This window comes from Anolis carolinensis, chromosome 2 (genome assembly GCF_035594765.1).
Source record: "Anolis carolinensis isolate JA03-04 chromosome 2, rAnoCar3.1.pri, whole genome shotgun sequence".
In the NCBI taxonomy this organism is placed as follows: Eukaryota; Metazoa; Chordata; class Lepidosauria; order Squamata; family Dactyloidae; genus Anolis; species Anolis carolinensis.
Genome location: NC_085842.1, coordinates 319,712,510 through 319,735,531, shown reverse-complemented (window position 1 = coordinate 319,735,531; position 23,022 = coordinate 319,712,510). Strand labels below are relative to the sequence as shown.

The window sequence follows — 23,022 nt, the reverse complement described above, 5'->3', positions numbered from 1 at the left end:
ATTTTTATTTTTGGTCCATTATCAACTAGCACCATTTTGTTCTTCTGCGCAAAAGTGAAGTTGGGCAGAGGGGCGATACATAACTTAGAGATTGTTAGGACATCACAACCTCTGAGGATGCCTGCCATAGATGTGTGCGAAACGTCAAGAGAGAATACTTCTGGAACATGGCCATACAGCTTGGAAAACATACAACAACCCTGTTAGGACATGAATACGAGGAAAACAGGGGAGGGTTAACATTTCTCAAGCATTGTGAACAGCTCGTCTATGAAAATATCTAATGTTAAGGCATGCTTGCTTGCGATAAAAGATCTCAAGGAGTTCGTTTTACCGGTGCTTCACGTTGCTGCTGGATGCTGTTCAAAGATTCTTTGGGGCAACAAGAAAATGTTGATAATTGAATTGCTGGCATGGGAAATTAGCACCGGCACTTTTGAAACAAAAACAACCCATTTTTAGGGAGACCAGAGTTATAACAAGATCTGGAGCTCCAGAGCTGCCCACCATAAATACATCTATGAGACAGGAGCAAAAGGATAGCAATGCGTGTTCACATGAAGATGCTTGGAAATGGCTTGGGGGCCACAGGGAGACCTTTCCTATCTCAGGCGGCACCTTGTTTGATTCGAGGAGCTGCCATGACCATCTTGACTGTGATGCGCCCTGGATTGTGTCCATCACTGTGAAGATAAAATCCTGCCAGGAACGCCCCGACTCCCAGTGCAAATGGATTAATGTTAATTAGCAACTGTCGGCTGTAATTGTCGCCCTCATTTAAATACAGAATTATGTATTTCTTAGTTATAAATAACCTTTCTAATTGTACTTGATGTATGCCAGTTTAATCAAATAGTACACTTGCTTGCAGGCAGATATTTGCATTAATCTCGCATTGGATCTTTTGCGTCTTTTTGATCGTCTCTGTTTCCGAGCTTCGCTGGTGTGTGGTTTGGAAAGGAGCTCGGTGGAAGTGATGGGAGGAAATATCTTTCAGCTACTTGTCTTTTAAACATTGTGTGAGTGTGTTTGTGTGTGCAGCTATGCGACTCTGATAGGATTTCATATTAAAATGAGTGGCTGTGTCTTCTGAAACCTTGTCAATTTTTGAAGTAGTTTGGCAAGGTTTCCGTCACTCAGCGGTGTGACAATAAGTTGATTATGGTTTCAAAAATGAAGAATAAGCCAAGGAAAATAAAACGCAAATCATATTAGGAGGCTGGCTTAACCCCTTTTAGAAGTGCTTCTTGAAAGAGAGGCATTGTTCTTCATTGGGCTTGGGAGCTTCTCGGATGACAGTTCCGCTGGGTGTGAATTATGTTTGATCCTGCAAAGGGCCAAAGGTAAAAATAAATTAATCAAGCGCAGACGTTCTTAGATTTTGTAAAATAATGGGGGGGGGGGGGGAGCCAGATGCTGTGGTCAATGAAGCACCCAGAGTAAGCTGTAAGAGAGGCAGTGTAGCATTGTGAATGTTGGGCTGGAACCGTAGGTGACTTGGTCATGAAAATCCAGTTAGTAACCTCAGCCTCAGAGGAATGTAATGATTAATCTGAGAAGAACTGGATCTTCATGACAATTATAGGTTGAGTGCCCCTTATCTGGAATTCCAAAATCCCAAATTATCCACGTAGATGGTTGAGATAGTATGAAGTAATGAAATGCTTGTATTTCCCCACAAGCCCTCTTTTCTCCCAGACTCTTTGCTTTTCGTAGTGACCTACAAAACAGAATATGTGAGCCATGTCCTCACTTGCTCCCATCTCTCTTCACGAGCCCAGAGGCATTCTCATCACACTGCTTTACATGTTCTAATGCTGAGGTTTCCTGCTGAACCATTGTATGGGGTTTTGCTCTGGCGCAGGCCTAGCTGGGAGAGTTGAGAGTAAAAAATGCATGAAAAAAGGCTGTTGGGTGGAAGCCATCTCCTAATAGTGCTGGGTAGGATCACTTATGCTTTGCATTATTGAATGGTCACAAAATACATACAGTTGGCCCTCTCTATCCACCCATCCATCAACCATGACATACCCTGCTGTAACCTCCTGCCATTTCAGAGATCCTCAAACATTCTCTGGCACTTGTTTAAGTTATTCACCATTTCATATAAGGGATGGCATATTACTATGCCAATGTGTGTGTGGATATATAAATATATTTAGAGAGAATCATACAATTTGATTATTTTGATTAGATATGCACAACAATGACACCGTATGAAGACAAAACATACATTGCAAAGCAAATGTAAATTTACAATGCAAATATGCAGTGAGTTACAAAAAAAATGATTTTTTAAATAAAAGAATCACTTCCTGATGTCTTACTCTATGAATAAATGTACACATTACTCGAATTTCCACCATTAGCCATTAATTTACTGATCCTTCTATCTTTTTTTCAATTCCTGCTTAGAAATTGTATATAACGTTCCAATCTTTGAAAGAACCTTCAGTTGTTTTGCTCTTCAGCAACATAGGTTAACTTATCAATTTCTACTATCTCTAGTACATTTATTACCCATACTTCTGTTCTTTTTTTACTACACCATTGTATATAATGACTCTTGATCATCCTGGACCACAGGAGATCTTGGACCCAAAGTCCAGTGGATGCCAAGGGTCCATTATACATTCCCTTCACTTCATGGAAGGATACAGGCTTCAAGCAAAGCTCTCTTGAATTTTTGTCTCTCCATGCTGATGCACACTTGATACGACAACATCATAGCGTTCAGCATCTGAAGAAGTAAACTGTCTTTGAAAGCTCATGCTACCAACCTCTTTCTCTCAGTTAGTCTCTAAGGTGCTACAGGTTCCCTTTACAGAATGTTCAGCAATCTGCTTTAAGCTCTTCCATTCTTGTCATCAGTGTTATATTTGGAAAATGCTTAGTGTGACAAGACTTTGATCCATTCGAATTCTTGAGGCCCCAGTATGGTATACCTGTGACAATGTGACATTAATATACCTCTGGCGACGTGTCTCAGATCCAAAGAACATCACTCAGGTAGTTCCATCGCACAAACTGAATAGTGAGAAGGTCATGATGTACGTTGCCTTGTATATGGGAATAGATAGGAGGTCATTCTTTCTTCCAACATTTCGTTTCTTGTTCTTGCAGAGGCATGAGTGATCAGTTTCACCTTCCCTGCTCAAACAGACACATACACTTTTTATATTCTCCTTGGTTTTCTGTATTTAAACTGAATGTATCCGTTTTCACCAGAGGATGCCTCTATGGCTCTTTCTAAATCATGTCCTGCTTAAAACCTTTCACCAAGACACCCCATTCACATGTCCGCTTCAGTTATCGGTGCGCTCACACTCATGCTTAAGAGGACATTTCTCATTCCCACCCCTTTCAGCTGATCCATGCCAAACAGCTGGGGAAGGAGGGTTTTTATTCTCATTACGGCACGATGTGTGAGGAGGAACAGAGTTCTAATTGGCCCCTTTGCTGTGATTGTGTTCTGTTGGCAGGGAGGTTTTCATCTTTTAAAATGTGGCGGATCATAAAATATTGCTGGTGATAAGGGCTGTGCCTTCACCTTAAAGTTAGACCAGACTCAATTTTCCTCGGTCATCAACTCCATCAGCACTTAACTTTGTCTCCTGCCATCAGTAATATCAAGGGTAGACAAGCCTTGCGGGCCAGACTGACCTCCAATGGGACTTTGGAGAACCAGCCCTCAATCTATCTCCTGTTTGGATTTTTTAAAACTAAAAATACTACATATTTTGCAAATGAGGAGACTGCTGGAGGTCTAAAAATAGTCCCTGATGAACTGCACTTTTCCTACTTCTGTCTTCTGTCCAAGCTTCATGATATTCCCAATCAGCATTCCTTTAACATTCAACTTTCTAGTGAGCCCTTAGAGGAAGGGGCCCGGGCTGTGGCGCAGGCGGAAGAGGAAGCCAGTGCAATTAACTGCAATGAATCTCTCTGACCAGGAGGTCATGAGTTCGAGCCCCGCTCTGAGCCTATGTTTGTTTGTCTTTGTTCTATGTTAAAAGGCAGTGAATGTTTGCCTATATGTGTAATGTGATCCGCCCTGAGTCCCCTTCGGGGTGAGAAGGGCGGAATATAAATGCTGTAAATAAATAAATAAATAAATAAATAAATAAATAAATAAATAAATAAATAAGACACTTAGGAATTCCTCTGACTTCTATAAATTGCTTCTTCTTTACTTGGTAAATATAGCCATCTTCAACTCCTGCTGCTGAGTGAGGCTGATACCTGAATAGAGTGCAATCCTAGACTGCTTCTATTTTGACTTGGTTCACTCTGAACAATCCAGGTTCCTCAAGGTTGTTGTTATTTGATGCTAGGATCATATTGCCTCTTTGTTGAAATATCTTTGCCGAGATCACTCTTTGCTCCACAAACTCATAAAAATCTTTCATGCAAAGGTTTGTAAAGCATGATGGACCACAGGGGGTTGGTTCCAGGACCTCACGTGGATACCAACAAATTGAACATGGAAGTCCCTATTAACGAAATTGTATAAGACAGCAGTGGAGGTAGTAGTAAGACCTGGTTGGTGTATGCACCACCAAGAGTGCATTCTTCATGCTCCCCCACTGCTGAAGTGCATGTCAGCCATCCATTTCTGTTTCCAAGGCTGAAGCTGTGGCACAGTGGGGTTTGTTGGTGACGGTTCATTTACGGGTATCAACAGTATATGGCTGAAGTTAAGTCATTATTTGCTGTATGCATGAAACTGTTGTCACTCTTCATTCTAGTTGAGTGTTTCCATTGTAGGGAACATGAGAGGTTAACCTTCATGCTTTGCTGAAAACAAGACCTCTTTCAAAGTTGTGGGGTGAGATTTGCACCCTATATCAGATTTATCTGACAGAGCTGTAGCCTCACCTAATAGCTTGCCTAAGTGACGGGGAAAGGTAGAGTTCCTATAAATATCCTAAACACTAGAAGTTTCTAAAGTAGAGCTTGGGACCTATGGTTCTCCATATGTTGGAAGTTGAAATGGAAATGGCTATTAAATGCAGCCTTCATTGTAGGATTGGGAGGTTCCAGATTCAACGGAGTTTATCTCATGGATTTTACAATGGCTTTTTTGTACCTGTGAATTTAATACAAAATATTGTATGAGCTTTTTCGGTTAATCCATTTTTATCAAAGGTCAGAAAGGAAGGAGATTGAAAGCTGGTTACTTCAATGGATTTGGAACGGATTTTTTTACATTGCACAAGTATCATGCACTTTGCTAGCCCCTGTGTTGACTGTTGCTGTTGTTTCTGCTTGATGCTGAATTGCTTTTCTTCCATTTCCCAGTTCCTTTTCTTCTTTGTCTCTAGAAACTTGGCAGAAATTTAAGGTATTCTTTCCTGAAAAAGAGTTAGCAAGAATAACTTGTTAAGGTATGTGCGTAATTCCTTCCTTTTCTTTACAGGGTCAATGAATAGAAACCCCAACCTCCAAAAGCCCCTTATTTCCTCTGGGGCTTTCTTAAAAGTGATATTTTTAAAAGACGAGGTTTTCAAACCTCTAATGCTATTGTACTTCTCAACTTTCATTTTTGCTTCGTCTGCATCGAATCATCTTTTACTACTTAAAACGAAAATTGGGTTTATTGAAACATTTCAATTTTGATTATTTTTTTAATAAAGATGTCGCCATCTAACTTAATGAAATCAGTGGGATGAAATGAGTAAAAGTTTGAAGAATGTAATAAGCTCGGAGCCCTGCAGATTTTATTAAATGTGTAGCAGACAGAACGCGGGCACATTTCAGCAGTATGTTTTCTTCCCCCTTATGTGCTGTCTTGGATCAATAGGGTGTGAAAAACATGCCTTGTCAGAAACGACCTTTGCACCGTTAGACCGACTCTCTTTCAGGCGATTTTCCAGCAGGATGGGTTCTGCATATACCTTGCATTGCCGAGACTTTTCTTTTTCTGTGTGTTTGTAACTAACTTCCCATCCCTGCCATGTGGGAGGTGAGATATGCGAGCTGCATTCCAATCTCATTCTCCTGCACTTTGGTACAGTGAGTGCCTTTTTGAAGACCCTTCTTGGGCCTGTCAATCTCACCGTGGCAGTCTCATAACCCACACATGTCAAATGCCCGCAGGCCGAATCTGGCCCATCATGCCATCATACAGTCTTACAATTACAAATGGCCCTTTGAAGGCAACCAGAAGGCTGATGTGGCCCTCAGTGAAAATGGGTTTGACACCTCTGTCATAACCTATGAGCAGCCCTGCAGTTTATTAGGCCAAATATTCTCTTGCTTGAGCATATGAAGCACTATCTGCATGAGGCAGTGTTGTTGCAGAGTCTATAACACCTTTACATTCCCAAGAAGATGATTAAGTGGGTCCTCTGCTTCAGGGCAAAACCCTCCATATAAGGGTTCTCAACTGCCATTGGCTATTGTATATACTTGTGCATATATTGACCTCATGTATAAGCCAAGGACAGGTTTGGGAGCTGGAATTATGGGTTTGGGGATGACCTGTAGATAAGTCATGGGTCATGCTATGGAAAGGGGAAAGCGCCCGTGCCACCTTGGGACCAGTCACCAACATTTTCCTTCCCAGGGACTCAAAATGACCTTCTGCTGCTCCACACAAAGAAGGGGGTGGTTTCCTTTTTGAACAAACTTAAGGAACAGGATGAGCTCTCTCTATATATCCATCTCCTTCTCTGAGTACAGTGGTGAATGTCAAGATCCATCCTCTGATAACCTAAAAGGAGCACGATCCCTTCTATTTCCTTGATGCTTCTGTGAGTAAAAATCACTAAAGAGCCACTACTGCCACCATCATTTCTCTGCCAGGCTTCAAAAAGGCCAGAAGCAGTTTGGCAGTAGAGATAATAGAGGAGTCAGTGCTGCTTTTACGTTGTCCCAAAATGGAATAATCTCTTCCCTTTTGTCACACTACTCAGAGAAGGAGACTGTTTCATTTTTATCAGACTTAAGGTACAGTCCTTACATAGTACTGTGGTCAAGTAGTCAAACTCAAACTGTTATACCACATTGGCTGAAGACAGTAATTGGAGGAAGGCAATGGCTGTGCTTGTGGGATTTATTATATCAATTTTACTGGTGGAAATTCAGGTAGGAAGTGTAAGGATAACAGGGATTGAAGAACAATGGAGGAAGAAGCAAGGTGGGGCAGTGTTCTTTCTTCTTTTGTACCTGGAAGACACCATACATTTGGTGAAAGGTCCAAATCATCCATTCGTTTTATGCATACATTCAGAGATGGGTAGGCAACCAATCTAGAGCATAAGATCCATTCCCATGAAAGAAATGCACACTGTTCATTAGCATCCTCTACTACACAGTCTTTGACATACTTTTCCTTCCGTTTGTTCCATAAATTCTTCTTTTTTTCCTCACTGTGCTCCTAAACCGATAAGATATTTCTCCCCTTTTCTCCAAGGTTGTAACATTACATCGTTACTTCATTGTATCTTCGGAAATTTTAATTTCACGCCCTGAAGACTTCGCTCTCTTTTGTACTTTCCTCTTATGACCATGTTAGGGTCACATTCATTGTGGATTTGGATTTTTGAGTTGCATTGTTTTGTTCTTTTCAGTTGTTAAGTCGTGTTTTCTTTGACACCTCTGTATGTCAGAGAGGTAGAGCCCATAAATTTAGTGCATTAAATCTGTTTTGAGCTGATAGGTCAAAAACTCACTTGTGAACACTTTGGCATCTAATCTTTGGAAAGTCAGAATGGGAAAGTTGGGTTGCTGATCAGTTTTCTCATTGCTTGAAGTCTGCATCTTTCTCATAACAGCTTGGAGTTAGGCTTACCTGTAATTTTAGTAAAGATTAATCTTGAATGAATCCTGTTTGCAAAATCTCTCAGTGTATTGTGGCTGCTCTTCACCATAAGGTTGATTAAGTTGGGAAAGGTCCTGTTCCACTTTTTCTCCAGTGGGACATGACAACTCTTGCTAGTGCTATTGTAGGGCACACAGTGCACATTTTCCATCAAGAAAGAATAGCAGTGGGAGATGATACCTTTACACTGATTAGTTTGGGGAAGATGACCAACCAGCATAGCAACATTCAGTGGCCCAAATTCCGTCTTCAGTCCTGACAAGAGTAGATACATCAAGTCAAATCAATTTACCATTGTGTTGACTCACTACTCAACAGTTGATTGAGTTGATCTACTCTATCTGCAACTAACCAACAACTTACCAACCAATGATACCAGGTCTATTGCATACTAATTGTAGGAACTTACTGGCCACAGAATTTTTATGTCCAGTGGAATCCCTATCCTACTTCAAGTGTCTATTTTTTGTTCAACTAAATCAACTATTGTATATTTCCCATCCATTTGTTCAGCTGTAAATGTATTAGATTAATCTCTGTGTGATCAAACTACTTCAATTTTTGAAGCCAGTTTTTAAACATGCACATGTGTGCCGTGACCCATGCTCTTTTATATCTTTTCCAAAGAACCATCACTATAGAAGAGTCATCTAGGTCAACCCCATGCCATTGCAGGAATCAACAGAAAAATCATTCTGGGCAGTTGGCCATCTTACCTATGTTCTTCTATCTAACTTCCATCAAAGACGTGCTCACCTATACTCTTACCACCCAGAGTGGTTTCTAATTTCTTCCTTGCTTAGTCAGAATCTCCTTTCTTTTGATTAGAATCTATTGGTTCAGGACCTATCATTTGATCAGCAGAAAACAAGTTAACTCCCATCTTCCACGTGGCAGCTCTTCAGAAATTGAAATATAGCTCTCATACCATCTCTCAGTTTTCTTTCTAAGCAGTCTGTCTCTCCAGTGACAGTATTAAGGGGGTGAGGGCCTGCATCCTTCAGAGCATAGGTGGCCTGAGATGGCTGGCCTGGAGAATCACCTGCTCCGCAAAATAGACAGTTCTCCAAATCAGGCTTCCCACAACACTTGTGCTCAAAGGACATTTATGGAAGGCGTGCACCTGAGAAATAGATGACTTGGACCTGGTGAACTTCTGCCTGCCCGCCCTCTGTTTGACTTCATTACTGCCATTTTCCCTAGCTCCAGGGCTTCCTATGCTGGTGTAGGTATGCCAGCACAATTTCAGAATAGGATCTCAGCCCTTGCTTTAGCAGAACATTTGAACAGACATCTTTGTTACTATCAATTTCATTCAGAGGAGCAGATGTGACCCCAGAGAGTTCTGGGGATGGAAAAATGCCTGGAAGAGCTTGCTCATCCTGGCTCAACATACAAAGTAGGTTTGTACATCTGAGAGACTTATGGTGACAGTTTCCGTTTCTACACTTTTTTCAACCTCAGAAAAGGGGTCGGAATCAGTGATTTGGCACATATAAAAATGTACCAATCCCTTGGAATCAATGTGGCACCTACTATATGAACTATGCAAAGATTTCCAGATTGACAGTTGTGTGGAACCTGCATCCTTCAATGGCCCCCAGATCCCTTGATTTCTGTGAGATCCTGAACTTCTTCCACCCATCAATCACACCATCATTTAAGCTGCATGTTGACTTACATTCTGTGCAGCATGCAAACAACACAGTCGGCCATCCAAGCACCACGTCCCCTGCTTCTGTTCAAATAACTCATTAAAGATGGAGTGCTCTGGGAGTATTTAATATGAGTACCTGTGTGAGAGCGTGTGCAGTGCACACGTGTGTTGCCTCAGATCTGAAAATGAAAACTGCACTGTTGAATTATTGATGCTGAATGCACATTTGGTAATGTAGCCAGGTAAACTAGAATGAATGCCTGTCTGGAGGTGCCCAGAGCTCCCTGAAGTGCATGCTAATAAACAGAAAGATAAGCTAGCATCAACACAAGTCTTGGAAGAATTACAAAGCAAGCATTGTTTATTTTTATTTTATTTTACTCACCGAATGTGTAGAGTTTATGCTCTAGATTCTCATTACCCCATCAAATTGCATCTTGGCTTCTTACAGACTCCTCGCATTGATGAGGGCCTGGATGAATAGACTGTGGTCAATATGAACTTCACTCCTGCTAAAATTCAAAGACAGCACTGTGTTCGTCCAGAATATCAGTATGCAAAGGGACCTGGTAACACCTCTGAGACTAACTGAGAGAACAAAGTTGATAGCATAAGCTTTTGAGGACTAAATCTACTCCCTCAGATGCATCTGCATTCCTCTCAGTTCAACCTTTCATAAGGAGAAGTGCTGGTGAATCTTTGACCATTTTGGTCTCCATCTTCTAGGTTGTCCATCTCCTTTTTGAATGGTGGTGCCCAGAATATTCCAGGTGAGGTCCAACCAAAACAAAAGAGAGTGGGAATATTTCTTCCCTCATTCTAAACACGATACTCCTCACATTAAAATAAAAACCAGTTAGTCATAAAGGTGATGACACATTCCACTTTCCTCTCCTCCCCTTACTGCTTTTTGTTTCGTCCAAGGTCTTCCCAACACCCATCCTCCATTTATCAGGTTTGAATCACTTGCCCGGCGACACTGTTGCTTGCTTGGGTTCACAAGGGTGCGACACTATTATCTAAGTCATCTTTTCCCTCCCCGACTGTCGCTAAGCCTGTGAAGGGCTGTTGTCTCCAATGGCATCAGTTTTATTGCTGCTGACCCCACCAGCAGTGAGCCACAAGCCGGGTTTTACAGGGAGTTATGCTCTATTGTGCTCCAGCAGAGCCACAGATTAAAATTGGACATCATTTCATCTCTTTTTTTTCTGGTGCTGTCTGGATGCAAAAGAAGGAGGTACTGGTTTGGACCCTGAAAAGCAAAGTGTGAGATTGCAGGGCCCCATGTTCCTGCCTCTCCTTTGGGAGTTAAGGAGCTGTGAATTCAATCTTGACACTGAGATACCAGAGGAAGGAATAGTAAATGAGCAATTTGTCATTTATTGTGCCTTCCTCTGGAATCTGAATGTGCTTGGTTGGAGGAGGGTAACATTGGACTGGGAAGTACAGATTTATCGCAAAAATTAAAAGATGCCTATGTTCCAACATGATGGCTGGGAGAGGAACAGCAGCTGCCTTCTGCTTTTAATGTGGGGAGTTTAGAGAGACATATTTAGTATGTAGGATGGTCCAAATGTGAGGGACAATCTTATTTATGGACAGGGAAACACTTGTTCGCTTTCTGTTTCTGTGGTACCATTATTATTTCTGCCTGTACCTCCCCCTAACAAGCTTTATTTGGCACAGATTTTTGCGGCTTATAGCTCACTTCATCACATATTCATCAGAAGGCATCTCTGAAAGATAAAATCCCATCAAAAATTAGGCTAGCACTTTTTCCTTCCCTTTTGTCTAAAATTTTCAATGTCTGTGAATCTTCCTTTTTTACTGGAAAGTCACTAATTCTCTTCCCTATAGCAAGGATTGTTCCCCCTTCCCTCGGCCCCCAATCAAGTGCAAATATCTCCCTTTGAACAAACCTCTGAGGATGCTTGCCACAGATGCAGTTAAAACGTCAGGAGGGAATGCTACTGGGACATGGCCAGACAGCCCAAAAAACTCACAACAACTCAGTGATTCCAGCCATGAAGGCCTTCAACAACACCTCTTTCTTCTTCTGCCATGCCTCTCAAAATGGTGAAAGGACATTGCATCACTCTATTGCCATTTTGAGAGGGACTGCAAAAGAAAAATGGATGTGTTCTGGAGCAGTGATGGGTTCTGAGATACTTGTAGGGATGAGCTAGGGGTATTTTCATGTGTTTCCATGTTCAGGGGCAGAGGCTTCCCATGGTTTGAGGGCAAAAACCTGCACAGAAACGGCACCAAAATATTATTGAAGTAAGACTTTGAGGTTAAGGGGGATTTGTAGGGAACTTCAAGGCCACCAAAGTGGGGCCCAACGGCTGTGTGAAACCCTCATGGGGCAGTTTGCCCACCCAAGTCCTAGAACTTGGACACAAATGCACTCCTTCCAGAGAACTGAGCTTGAGGCTGCAAGAGTTCAGGAAGTCATGGAGATAACTTGAATTAGCTTATTTTGACTGATGCAATTTCATTTTCATTTGGTAACTTCATACATTCAAGAAGTGGCACTTAATCCCCATGGCTCTGCTCAGTTGTATAGGAATGGCTTTCCCAGCCAACAGTCGGATTCAACCTTGTGTCACATTAAAGACCAGCTATGGAGGCCATTGTGGTTGAAAAGAACAGGATGAAAAGTGTGGAAGAGGGGCTGGATATAAAATGGGAAAGTGGTGACACCTGAATTGGTGGCTTTTTGGAGCTCGTATGATAGCAAGAAGTTAAGGGATGCCACGTCACTATACCACTGAATATAGCAGGACTTGACCATCCATGGATTTTGGTCTTTTATGGGTGGTCCTGGAACCAAACCCCAGCAGATACCAAGAACCCACCATAGAAGGGATGCTGGTTTCCCAAAAAGCACAGCTTGGCCTTTCCCTCTACCAGGCTTCCCGCATTGGGATGACTGTTCTTTTGAAACGCTCTTGTTGATTTAAACATGCGAGTGGAGGCAGCGCCTTGGCTTCCTGCTCTGTAAAACCAGCACATGCTACCATAAGTATTTTATTATCTGTAATTAATGTTTGTAAAGTACTTGGGAGCTGAAGGTGTGTTAGAAGTACAAAGCAGTATTATATCAGTCAGGAAGCCCGCTTGAATCCAAAGGCAATTCGTGTACTACTAATAAATCACTCGGAGGTTTATTTTTATGTTTCTGCTCAAATTTCTGACATAAACCTTTTTATTTCATTGGGAACATGCGCTTAAATAAAAGCAAACCTCTACAGTTACTAATCTCTGATGCCATATTGCGCAAACGCTTTGTTGAAATGCCATCACCTTTTCAGAGAACCAGGGCTGTGTGTTTTCTAGACATTTATGGTTGAAGAATAAATTTTCAGAGACTGTAAATGAAAAGATATCGCCGAACATGATGATCAAATAATATCTGACACTGCTTGTTTAGGGAAATATTCATATATCTTACTGCCAGAGCATTTATGACTCCAATAAATCTCATTATTATTTTTTTTCCTAGTGGTAGAGTTCTTCCTTACTCCACCAAATATTGGATTGGCTTGAAGTTGTGCCATTTTCTGCACAGCCGAGCAAAAATAATTTTATTATTTAAGCCAGGTGGTGCAAAACCAAAAACCAAAAAAATGGAATGCAACAAAATGTGGTTTGAAAGTCTTGTCGTGTTGTTTTTTAAGCAGTGCGTATCATGTTGACAGTCAGTGATGAGAATGCATTTGAAAAATAGTGTCATGTTTCACAAATGTCCATCTCTTCAGTGTGAGCGACTAAAGAAATTTCAAGTAAATCTACAAAAATACATCTTGTTTCACCTTGTTAATTTTAAAACCGTAGAGTCATAAGGGACTCCATAAATAGACTGTTGAGTCCAGCCTCCAATGCTCAATGCAGCTACTGCATCCTCAGCAGGTAGCTATCCAGACACCTCTTCCATTGTTGAACCGTTCTTCCCATCAAGAAGTTCCTAATGATGTTCAAATAAAAGCTACCATTCTGTATTTTAAAACCTTTAGATGTGGTCCTGCTCTCCAGGGCAATAGAGACCAAACCTGCCCCTCTCCTTTCTGTGAGAGCCATTGAGGTATTTAAAGAGGACAACCATACCACCTGCTAAGTCTTCTCTTCCCAGGTTGAACATGCCCAGCTTGCTCATCCTTTTCTCATATGTCTTATTTTACATCCTTCTTATTCTTGATGCCCTCCTCTGAATCAGCTCCAACCATGATCAACTTGTACCATTTTCTCTGATATTTTCAGAGCATGGAGGAGATCTATGTCAGTGGTGGGCCACATTGGCCCACAAGAGGATCCTGGAGAGGCAAACCCACACCTTGTTGTTATTGTTGTATCCCTTCAAATCATTTCCTACTCATGGCAACCCTGAGAAGAACCTATCTCAGGGTTTTATTGGCAAGATCTGTTCAGAAGAGATTTTCCATTGCCTTCCTCTGGAGCTGAAATAGTGTAACTTGCTCATTTAGGTTCATGGCCAGGTGGGTATTCAAACCCCAGTCTCTAGGATCAGTCCAATGCTGAAACCACTGCACATTACACCATCTGAAAAAATGTCCCCAAGTGTTTCCCCAGGTCCCTGTGGTGGCATTGGGTGCATGTTGACCATGTTTCTGGAGCCATTTTAGACCCAGAAAGGACCTTGAATAAGTGATCAAGAAGTTCATTTCTGGGTAATGTTCTATTGAAAAATAAATCCTTCCCCTGGGTCCACCCAAAAAAAAAAAAAAAGGGGGGGGGGACAGCTTGAAAAGCCAGAAATGTGCCAGATTTGCCTCTCCCCTTAATCCAAACTTTCTAGGTGAGTAAATGAGGAGGAATGATGTGATTTCACCCCTTTCCAAATTGGAAAATATGGTGTGTGTTTAAATGGCAAGCTTTGAGCAAATGTGGGTGATGTCTAATGCTTAACGCTGAATAATATCACAGGGGACCATCCCTAGGTCTCAAGTCTTATCCTAGAAACCTCAGGGCCTGAACCAGCAGGTCTGCGCCTCTTCTTCTATTTCATTTCAGGGAAGATCCATTTTGTTGACAGTTTCCCTTTAAATGTTTTCCGAGGAATAAATGTGGAGGAAATTGGCGTTGAAGGTTCCAGCCCTTGGTAGCTCAGCTCTGTTGCCTGCAGCCAAATGCTGTCTGATGGCACCGCGACAAGGCAGGACAAACTGTATTAGCAGGGGATTAACCACTAAATAGCCGAGAGGAGCGCTCTCCCCATCAGATAAGGCTGTTTGAGCACCGGGAGTTGGCTTTCTTGCATATAGAGCCCCGGTGTCAAATAGACTGATTTCCAATGCCTTGGTCTTTTAAATAATCTTTGCTATATTTGCTGCTCTTGTAATCTAGCAAATCATTTAATTTTCCCCGATAGCGGAAAGGCTGTAAAAGCTAGATAAACTTACAGCAGAAATTAAGTCTGAGATGCTTTGCGGCCGAAACACTGGGAATGGCTTGTTTCTTTGGCCCGCTCTCGATTTTTCTCCCCCTTTTACCAGCGCAAACTAATTTTTAATGGAAAAGACGGCATCCAAAAAAACAGCCTTGTGCTTCAGAAAATTGTGGAACAAGTTGATGCTGCCTCTGCTACATCCTCTGAGTTTTGACTGTATAATATATAAGTCTAAAAATGGGATGGTCATTACCACCAGGAATGATTAAACGAAATGTCTTATAATGTGTGACCCTAGTAAAATTATTGGCCACAGTGAACATCCATCATGATTAGCCTTCCTGGAAAAAATGCACCTTCAAGTGTTTTATATTGAGGTGGGCAAAGTGCGAACATGTACCGCATGGGGTCTTTGGGAAACCTACATATAGCCCCTAAAGGGTGCTTCCAGACCCCCATTTTCAGGTAGAGGGGGGTTGCCTGATAACTGCTCCAAAGCTGACCAAACCACCTGAAAATGTGGATTGTTTCTATTAACACTATCCAGTCCAAGAGGAAGTGTACTGTCATGGCTAAATATGAGCCATGTGTCTCCCTTGGAGAAGATGCTGGAATTGTGTGAGAAACTTATATCTCTACATGGCTGTGCCTGAAAAGAAGGACAGAGATGCCGAAGTCAGCCTATGGTACATTTGAAGTCATTTGGAGGCCTTCTGTTGTTAATGTCACCCATGCAAGCATTGTTCAAGCATTTCCCCCCAGAAAAATGTGTTATGAATATTATGAGTATTTTGTAGAGCGGACTATGCCCGAGGTGACTGGCTGTGAGATATATGTGTGTTCATTCATGAAAAGCCCATGGTGGGAAAGAGGAGGAGCAAAGAGGAAAGAGCTGATCTGTTATGTATGGAGTGAGTCAATTATTCAATGAAAAATGGGGCAAAACAGGCAGGCAGGAAGGTGAGGTGTGTCTATGTGGGAGTTCTGCTTTGGATTGGGGTCATGAAAGGGGAGCAGGAATACCAGCATGTGGGAACCTTATTTTGCATCTTCTGAAGTTCTCCTAAACCCAGCCATGGTGACATATATTTGGGTTAAATCCTGTTTGGGTTCTTAGTTTGAACATGCACTTGAAAAGCGTCCTTGAAGAATGTTCAGAAGCTTCATCTACTCCGGAGCAACATCCAGTTTGTTCAACTGCATTTGGATTATTAATGTGGCTGGTTACAAGAAACATACAACCTCTTGTAGCAGCTGTTTTGTTACGAGAGCTCTACTGGCTGCTGGTCAATTTATGAGCCCCATAGTCATGACATTGTAGGTCATGACTATCCAGGATGGTAAACCATATCTTCCTATAGTAGCTTACTGGACTCCTGTGATCTTTGGACAGGGCCTTTCTCTCCATCCTCCCATCCACAGAGGCTTGCTTCATAAGAAGAAAGGAGAAGGCCTTCTTCTTTGTTGTTCCCATCCTCCCCAGAGAGGCTACAGGACTTTTAAAGGTGTGCTGTTTCCATTTTAGGAATTTATGGCAGTGGTTCTCAACCTGTGGGTCCCCAGATGTTTTGGCCTTCAACTCCCAAAAATCCTAACAATTGGTAAACTGGCTGGGATTTCTGGGAGTTGTAGGCCAAAAAAAAACCTGGAGACCCACAGGTTGAGAACCACAGCTTTATGGGTTTTATTCTAGGACTCACCTAATTGCTTTTTAGACAATAACTTTTTAATGTTTTTCCTCAAGCCTTTTGTGTGCTCTTTTATGAAAACCAATGACATTGATTACATGGGATGCGGCATCAAAGCAACCTCTTTCCATAAGCTGTCATGTTTGGCATATCATTCCATATGTCAACTTGAATTACTGCCAGTAAGCAAGAATCCAAAGAATTATAGATATAATTGATAACTGAAACCACAATGTAGTGAAATTATCAACTGTGTGTTTCGTTCTTGTATTTCCAACATCGTCTATTTATCCATTAGAGATAGATACCATTTTTTCCAGCTAACCATTGATGGGTAGAAGTGGGCTTATTTTCCCAGCACTGTGTCAATTCTAACCTGAATTGCAAAGAAAGTTATGCAATTAAGTCTTTGATTTAGTGTTTCACTTCCATTCAAGCATAAGGAACAATTTTGCTCAGATGGAATGGTTTTCAGCTTTGCTTATTGTAGTAGAAATTATTTCCCCCTAACAACCATGTGGTTCTATGGTGCATCTACAGTAGGCATGAGCAAACTACTGGTGGTTAGGGATTGTGGGAGTTGGAGTCCACTTGGAGGGCCAAAGCCTACCCATGCCTGCACTATGGGGTGTTTCATGGAATTGTTCCTCTCTTTTCTCCCAGGTACGAGGCCTCCCTGCTGGACCTGGTGGATGCAATGAGCCCGGGCCTTCCGTACAGCGAGAGTCGCAGCCACAGCAAGGGGTTTGTGCCGGAAAGTGGGGCCCGGAGGAGACCGGGTTGGAACCGGAGCCCCTCCAGCGCCAAGCATAGGACGGCGGAGCTGGAAGAAAGCCGGATTCTGGAGGAAATCTTTTTCATTTGATGGCCCTGACGCTTTCCGCTCTCTCTCTCTATAGATCTGAGGACTCTCTAACGTGGGCGTGTTTACATGTCAAAATATTAATTTTAAATTATTTGATTGACGAATGATTGTCTCCGCTCTCCCCTTTAGAAAACTAACACGGTAGCTTCCCTCTCCCAAATTCCAAATCATGTTACCGAAGCCTCCTTCCTCAAACGTTTTGGGCTCATTTCCGCACTGTAAAAAGAAAAGGTAAAGAAGAAAAAAATATTCCTTCTTTGTGGAAAAAGGATTAATATTACATGACTCTTTGGGAGGGGGGTGTTTTTTTAGCTGTACAAATCAGTTTTCCAAAGCTTCATCTCTCACTAATGCACTCACACACAAAAGGACATTCCAGCTCTATAATTTTCCTTTTTGAAAAAAGAGTGGCCTGTTAAAACTGAGTGTGCCATGTAGATGTATAGCTAATGCATTTCCGACGCGTTCCATCAAGTTCTGTGTTTGTAGCGTTTGGGTGTTTTTTTAGGCAGAAAACTTGCCACTCCTCTTAACACTAATAGATAGTTTTCCACTTAATGAATCTCTTACAAAAGGTGCCTCTTAAAAGGAAAAAAAAATAAAGGTTGTATAGGAATAGAACATTGACCCAGATGGCACTTAGGCGATGTGACAACATTGGGCATCTTAACAATCTTGCGGATGGATGTTCCCTCCTCTTCCATTCTCTGGAGTTATAAGATGAGTGTTTTTTTGTGCCTGAGCCTTTTTGGGACACTCTCCCCACCCTTTAGTGTTGTAAATAAAGACCAGTCAGTAATTATTCCCGCCCCCCCTTCTCTGCTTGTAATGCATGTTCCTCCTTCTGCCTTAAAATGATTCATGCTGGATTAGTTTTTAAAGAAGCTCTCTTCTCTCTCCCCCTCCCCCCTCCACTGCATGCTTGGTTATTTAGAGAAATGTGGAATTGGTTTTTTAAAAATGATCCTACAGGTCACAGGATCAAGTCAGATTACGGCATAATGTGGCCTCCCTCTCTTGGGATCGGAGCCTTGAATTCGGAGAAACACTCTCCTGACTTTCCCCTCTTCTTGCGCAAATGCAGGGGGATTTGATCCCCCTTCAGGGTGGGCTTCTAGGGGGAGAAGGCCAGCACTCATCTATGGTTTCCCGTGTGCCTTGGCTGCTTCTGGTTTTAGCCTCCCAGTCTGTTTGGGCACCCTCCATGCAAAATGAAGCACATTGGATGGGGTTGATAGCAGTTTTAGCGAGGACATCGTGGGTTCATCTTTCTTTGGTTGACACCAGGGGTGGAGTAGGGGCTTGTCACTTTCTAAGGCCAGGTTGGAGGAAATCTAACTTATAAGCCCCATGCAACCCCACCTTCGCAGCCCACCCCCCAAAGCCTTCTCACCCCTCCATTTTAATGTGTGGTGCATTTGGAGGTGATTTTTTCCTCAAAGCTATCTCCAAGTCCCTTTCCCAGAAAACCTCCAACACCCAAATTCCAGCCAAATCTTCTAGATCAGTGTTTGTCAACCTTTGGTCCTCCGGTTGTGTTGGACTTCCCACAATTCCTAACAGCTGGTAAGCTGACAGAGATTTCTGGAATTTGAAGTCCAAAACAACTAGAGGACCAAAAGGTTGAGTACTACTGTTCTAGGTAATTATTTTATCAACTATTTAACTCAGTTAAAATAGTAGCCCGAAGTGACACGAAGTCGCCCTTTTGACCACCCTTGTGCACACCATTGGGAGGGGTCTATGTCCCATAGGGTTGAGATAGGAATTATATCCCATTCCCCACAAAATCACCCGCCTTTATACTAAAGGAGCCTGCTTCAGAGGTTCTGAGATGAGTAGGACGTTTGCCCAGCTCTTGCCTTTGTGCTTTATTTTCTCCAGCCTACTGGAAGTCAGAAGTGAGTTTGGATTGCCAAAACAAAATGATGCCCCAATTGTACATTATGGAATCATAGTAGGAAATGATGAATTCTTAGAAGCGTAGGCTTTGGATCTGTTCCATGCAGGGATGGTGGATAGCTCCCATATCATTGGGATGGCAAGTCTGTGGTGATTTTAGTCTGGTTTCTGAAGCCACAGACAACAACAAACTTTGTCACCACCCCAAAAGGTTCAGCACTCCTTAAGGTTCAGACTAAAATCCAGAGCAGATTCACTGTCCCCCCCCTCCTCCCAAAATGGAAGCTACTATCTGCCTCTGATTTCATCTACATCAGGGATGGGTCCATATCGGTCCTGTCTCTATCCTTGGTTCTGATGTTTTTCCATCACCAATGTCTCTTGTTTTCATTTTATTGCCCTGTGCTGGTTAAGATGATGGTTTATTCCATGTTTCTCCCATTTCGACATCGGAATCACAGAAAAGGAGGGGAAGCAGAATAAGTAATGAAATGAAATGAAACTTTTATTTATAGCCCACCCTATCTCCCTGAAGGGACTCAGGGTGGCTTACATTAAGATCTAAATTCTACATTTTAGGTAGTTTCACTGCAAGGAACTATTATATAGTTTTCCTTTAATTTCTACTCTTTTTCTGGTTGTCATTCTGCTTGCCTTTTAAAGACACAGCTTCCAACTTTAAGAGAGGTGCCTTTGGATTGACATTCCAGAGTGCTAGACTGGGGTGATTTTCCATCTCCAGTTCTTTGTTGGTGCCAATATTTAACCTCTTTTAATATTAAATGTAGGACTTTAAAAATAATAATGCTGTTGATAAACAGGTTGGATTATCACTGTTGGTATTCATGTCAAGTTGCACCTTGACCATCCATGTCTTTGGAAAGAAATGTTGTCAAACTTGTAAACTTTCTCCATGATGGTTAAAATTCATCCCTAGGAAGGCCCTGTCACTGAGGCACTTTTTTGTAATAAAGGTAATAAACATGATAGCCGTGGGTTGATTGCAAGCGTTCCAGCATCAATTTTGAGCAGTTGACAAAGTTATCGAGGAAACCAGCTGTCCTTTTGGTAATTAATTATATATGGTGATTAATGTGAGTTGAATGAAGAATGTATACAGACACATGTTAGCAGCGTGGACCGTGAATTCTGTACATTGTTTGGCAATTATGGAAAAGGACCAAAGGATCCATCGTGGCCGGACAATATTCTGTCAGTGTGTTACACATTTGCTGACATAATTGGAAGATTCTGTGGATTATGGATTCAGTATGTTCTTTCAAAACCGTTTTATGTGTGTGTATTTAGTGGACAGGCACCCCGACTTTTAAAACTCACAATAACCCATTGGCACACATGTCTTTGCAAAAACCAACATGCCCATTTAGCCCACTTTGCTGTTACTGATAGAGTTGTGTAAACAGCATTGTTTGGGCAACACGAGTGGTAAGTCGGTAGTATTATCACATAGTTGAAAATGATATCTATCTATCTATCTATCTATCTATCTATCTATCTATCTATCTATCTATCTATCTATCTCTCTATCTCTCTCCTTGGAGCAAGAGCCAGGGAAAGAGATAACAAATTGATCAAAATCAACAGTGGTAGATACACAAAAATCATTGCCTACGGAAACAACATAGAACCAAATCTTAAAGTATCCAGAGAGGTCGCCTGCCACTGTCTGTTTAAATTTGGGAAGAAAGGGGAATGATGTCTTGTCTGTTTCTGGATGGGTCCAGTGTGGCCATGAATCCTGTTCCTTGTCCCAGATTTCTTTTTGGGCCATGGATTCTGGTTCTGCCTTTCGGCCGGTTGGTGGTTGTTCTCGTCTCCCGTCTCCAACATGCACTTTGTGAACAATGGATCTGTAAAGCAATCACACACCTCCTCCTCTCCGTTGGATCCCTCTTGGTAAATCCTACCTGAGACTTGACTGAATCTTTTAACTCTATACCTGTGTGATGTTTTAATTTAATAAATTATCAAGGTGGATTCTTCCCCCTCCCTTTTCCTTTCTGCCTGAGCTTTATTTCTTAACGTTCTCTCTTTGCGGCGGACTTCAGACGGAATTTGAAGTTTGAAGGGAGAAAGCTTGTTCTTTGCTGCTCCAGAGACTAGAACACAATGGAGCAATGGATTCAAACTGTAGGAAAAGAGGTTCCATCTGAATACTAGGAAGAGCTTCTTGAGGGTAAGAGTGGTTTGACAGTGGAGTATGGTGTTTAGAATAGAATATGTAGAATAGCTTTACTGTCACTGTGCTATTGCACAATGAAATTAAATGCCTTCTCTAGCAGACACCACAAATCAACACACCCATCCCTCCACACCCCAACCACCAACACACAGCCCCCAATGCCAAATCAATGCGAAACCATGGAGTTCAATATAGTTACAGCTATATAGTTGGGCCGGGCTGTGGCGCAGTTGGCTAGTAACCAGCTGCAATAAATCACTACTGACCGAGAGGTCATGAGTTCAAACCCTCAACCATTAAATAGCTCGGCTTACTGTTTACCTAAGGAGCCCAAAAGACAGTTGCATCTGTCAACTAGGAAATTTAGGTACGCTTTATGCGGGAGGCTAATTTAATTAATTTACAACACCATAAAACTGCCCACAGCTCCCCCTGTGGCCGGAATCGAGCATAACCTCATGGAGCTGGAAATGTTAAATTGCTTCTGTGTCTGTCTATACTATATATTGTTTGTCTGATGGCATTGAATGTTTGCCATATATATGTTCATTGTAATCCGCCCTAAGTCCCTTTCGGGGTGAGAAGAGCGAAATATAAATACTGTAAATAAATAAATAAATGCAGCTCTAGAATAAAAGCTATCTCTCAGTATAGGTTGCTGTGAGTTTTCCAGGCTGTGTGGCCATGTTCCAGAAGCATACAGCCCAGAAAACTCACAGCAACTCAGTGATTCCAGCCATGTATTCCTTCGACAACACATTATCTCTCAGTCTGTTTGTCCTTGTCTTTGTCACCCTGTACCATTTGCCAGATGGCAATAATTAAAAAGAAAAAAATATATGCCGGGTGAGATGGATTTCAGCTACTCATTTACCTAACCAGATCAGTAATAAATACATCTATTCCTGTTGAAGAGGAGTAAAGAGCCCTCATCCCGGGCTCATGACAGCCTTTCCCTATCTTGAAAGGAGCTGGACATCTTACATGTCACTCTTAATTGGCTAAATGTTCACAGAGGTTCTCACATGGTCCCAGCGGCTTTACTCTCACCTCTTGCCCCACATTGTCTCGCCGGGATGCCTCTAGAATGGCCTCCAACATTTACAAGAAAATGCAGCAACCAGCCTATTAAAAAGAAAAGGTCTTGTAGAGCAGGAAAGGGCAACCAAGATGGGCAAGGCTACAAGGAAAGGTTGCAACCTTTGGGACTGTTCGGTTCAGGAAAAGTGAGCCAGGAGAGAAATATGTGGGAATCCCAGAATGTGGTGGAGCTCACTGTCTGGTCTTACTCTTGCACATCGTTGTCCACTCCCTTCCCAGGCTCTTGGGAACTGATACTTTCTGATGTCATTTACCTTTAGTGGCCAGAATGGATGAAGCAGTACATGTGTTCCCTTCTCAGATACACCTCTCTTATAGTTGGTCCTTAGGGCCACCAAAGTGGAGTGTCTTGGTGTGAACAAGAAGGTCCCTCA

General features: G+C 42.1%; 1 protein-coding gene across 3 annotated transcripts in view; it reads left to right on the top strand.

Moving 5' to 3' along the window:
• kiaa1328 (KIAA1328 ortholog) overlaps positions 1 to 21,361 on the top strand; it is a 252,717-nt gene extending 231,356 nt beyond the window's left edge. For all 3 annotated transcript variants that reach the window (XM_008119155.3, XM_008119154.3, XM_062972600.1), the window contains one exon: positions 17,241 to 21,361. In XM_008119155.3, coding sequence (XP_008117362.2) covers positions 17,241 to 17,442 — 202 coding nt within the window. In that variant the 3' untranslated portion in view covers positions 17,443 to 21,361. The remainder of the gene's footprint in view (positions 1 to 17,240) is intronic.
• Positions 21,362 to 23,022: the final 1,661 nt, after the last annotated feature.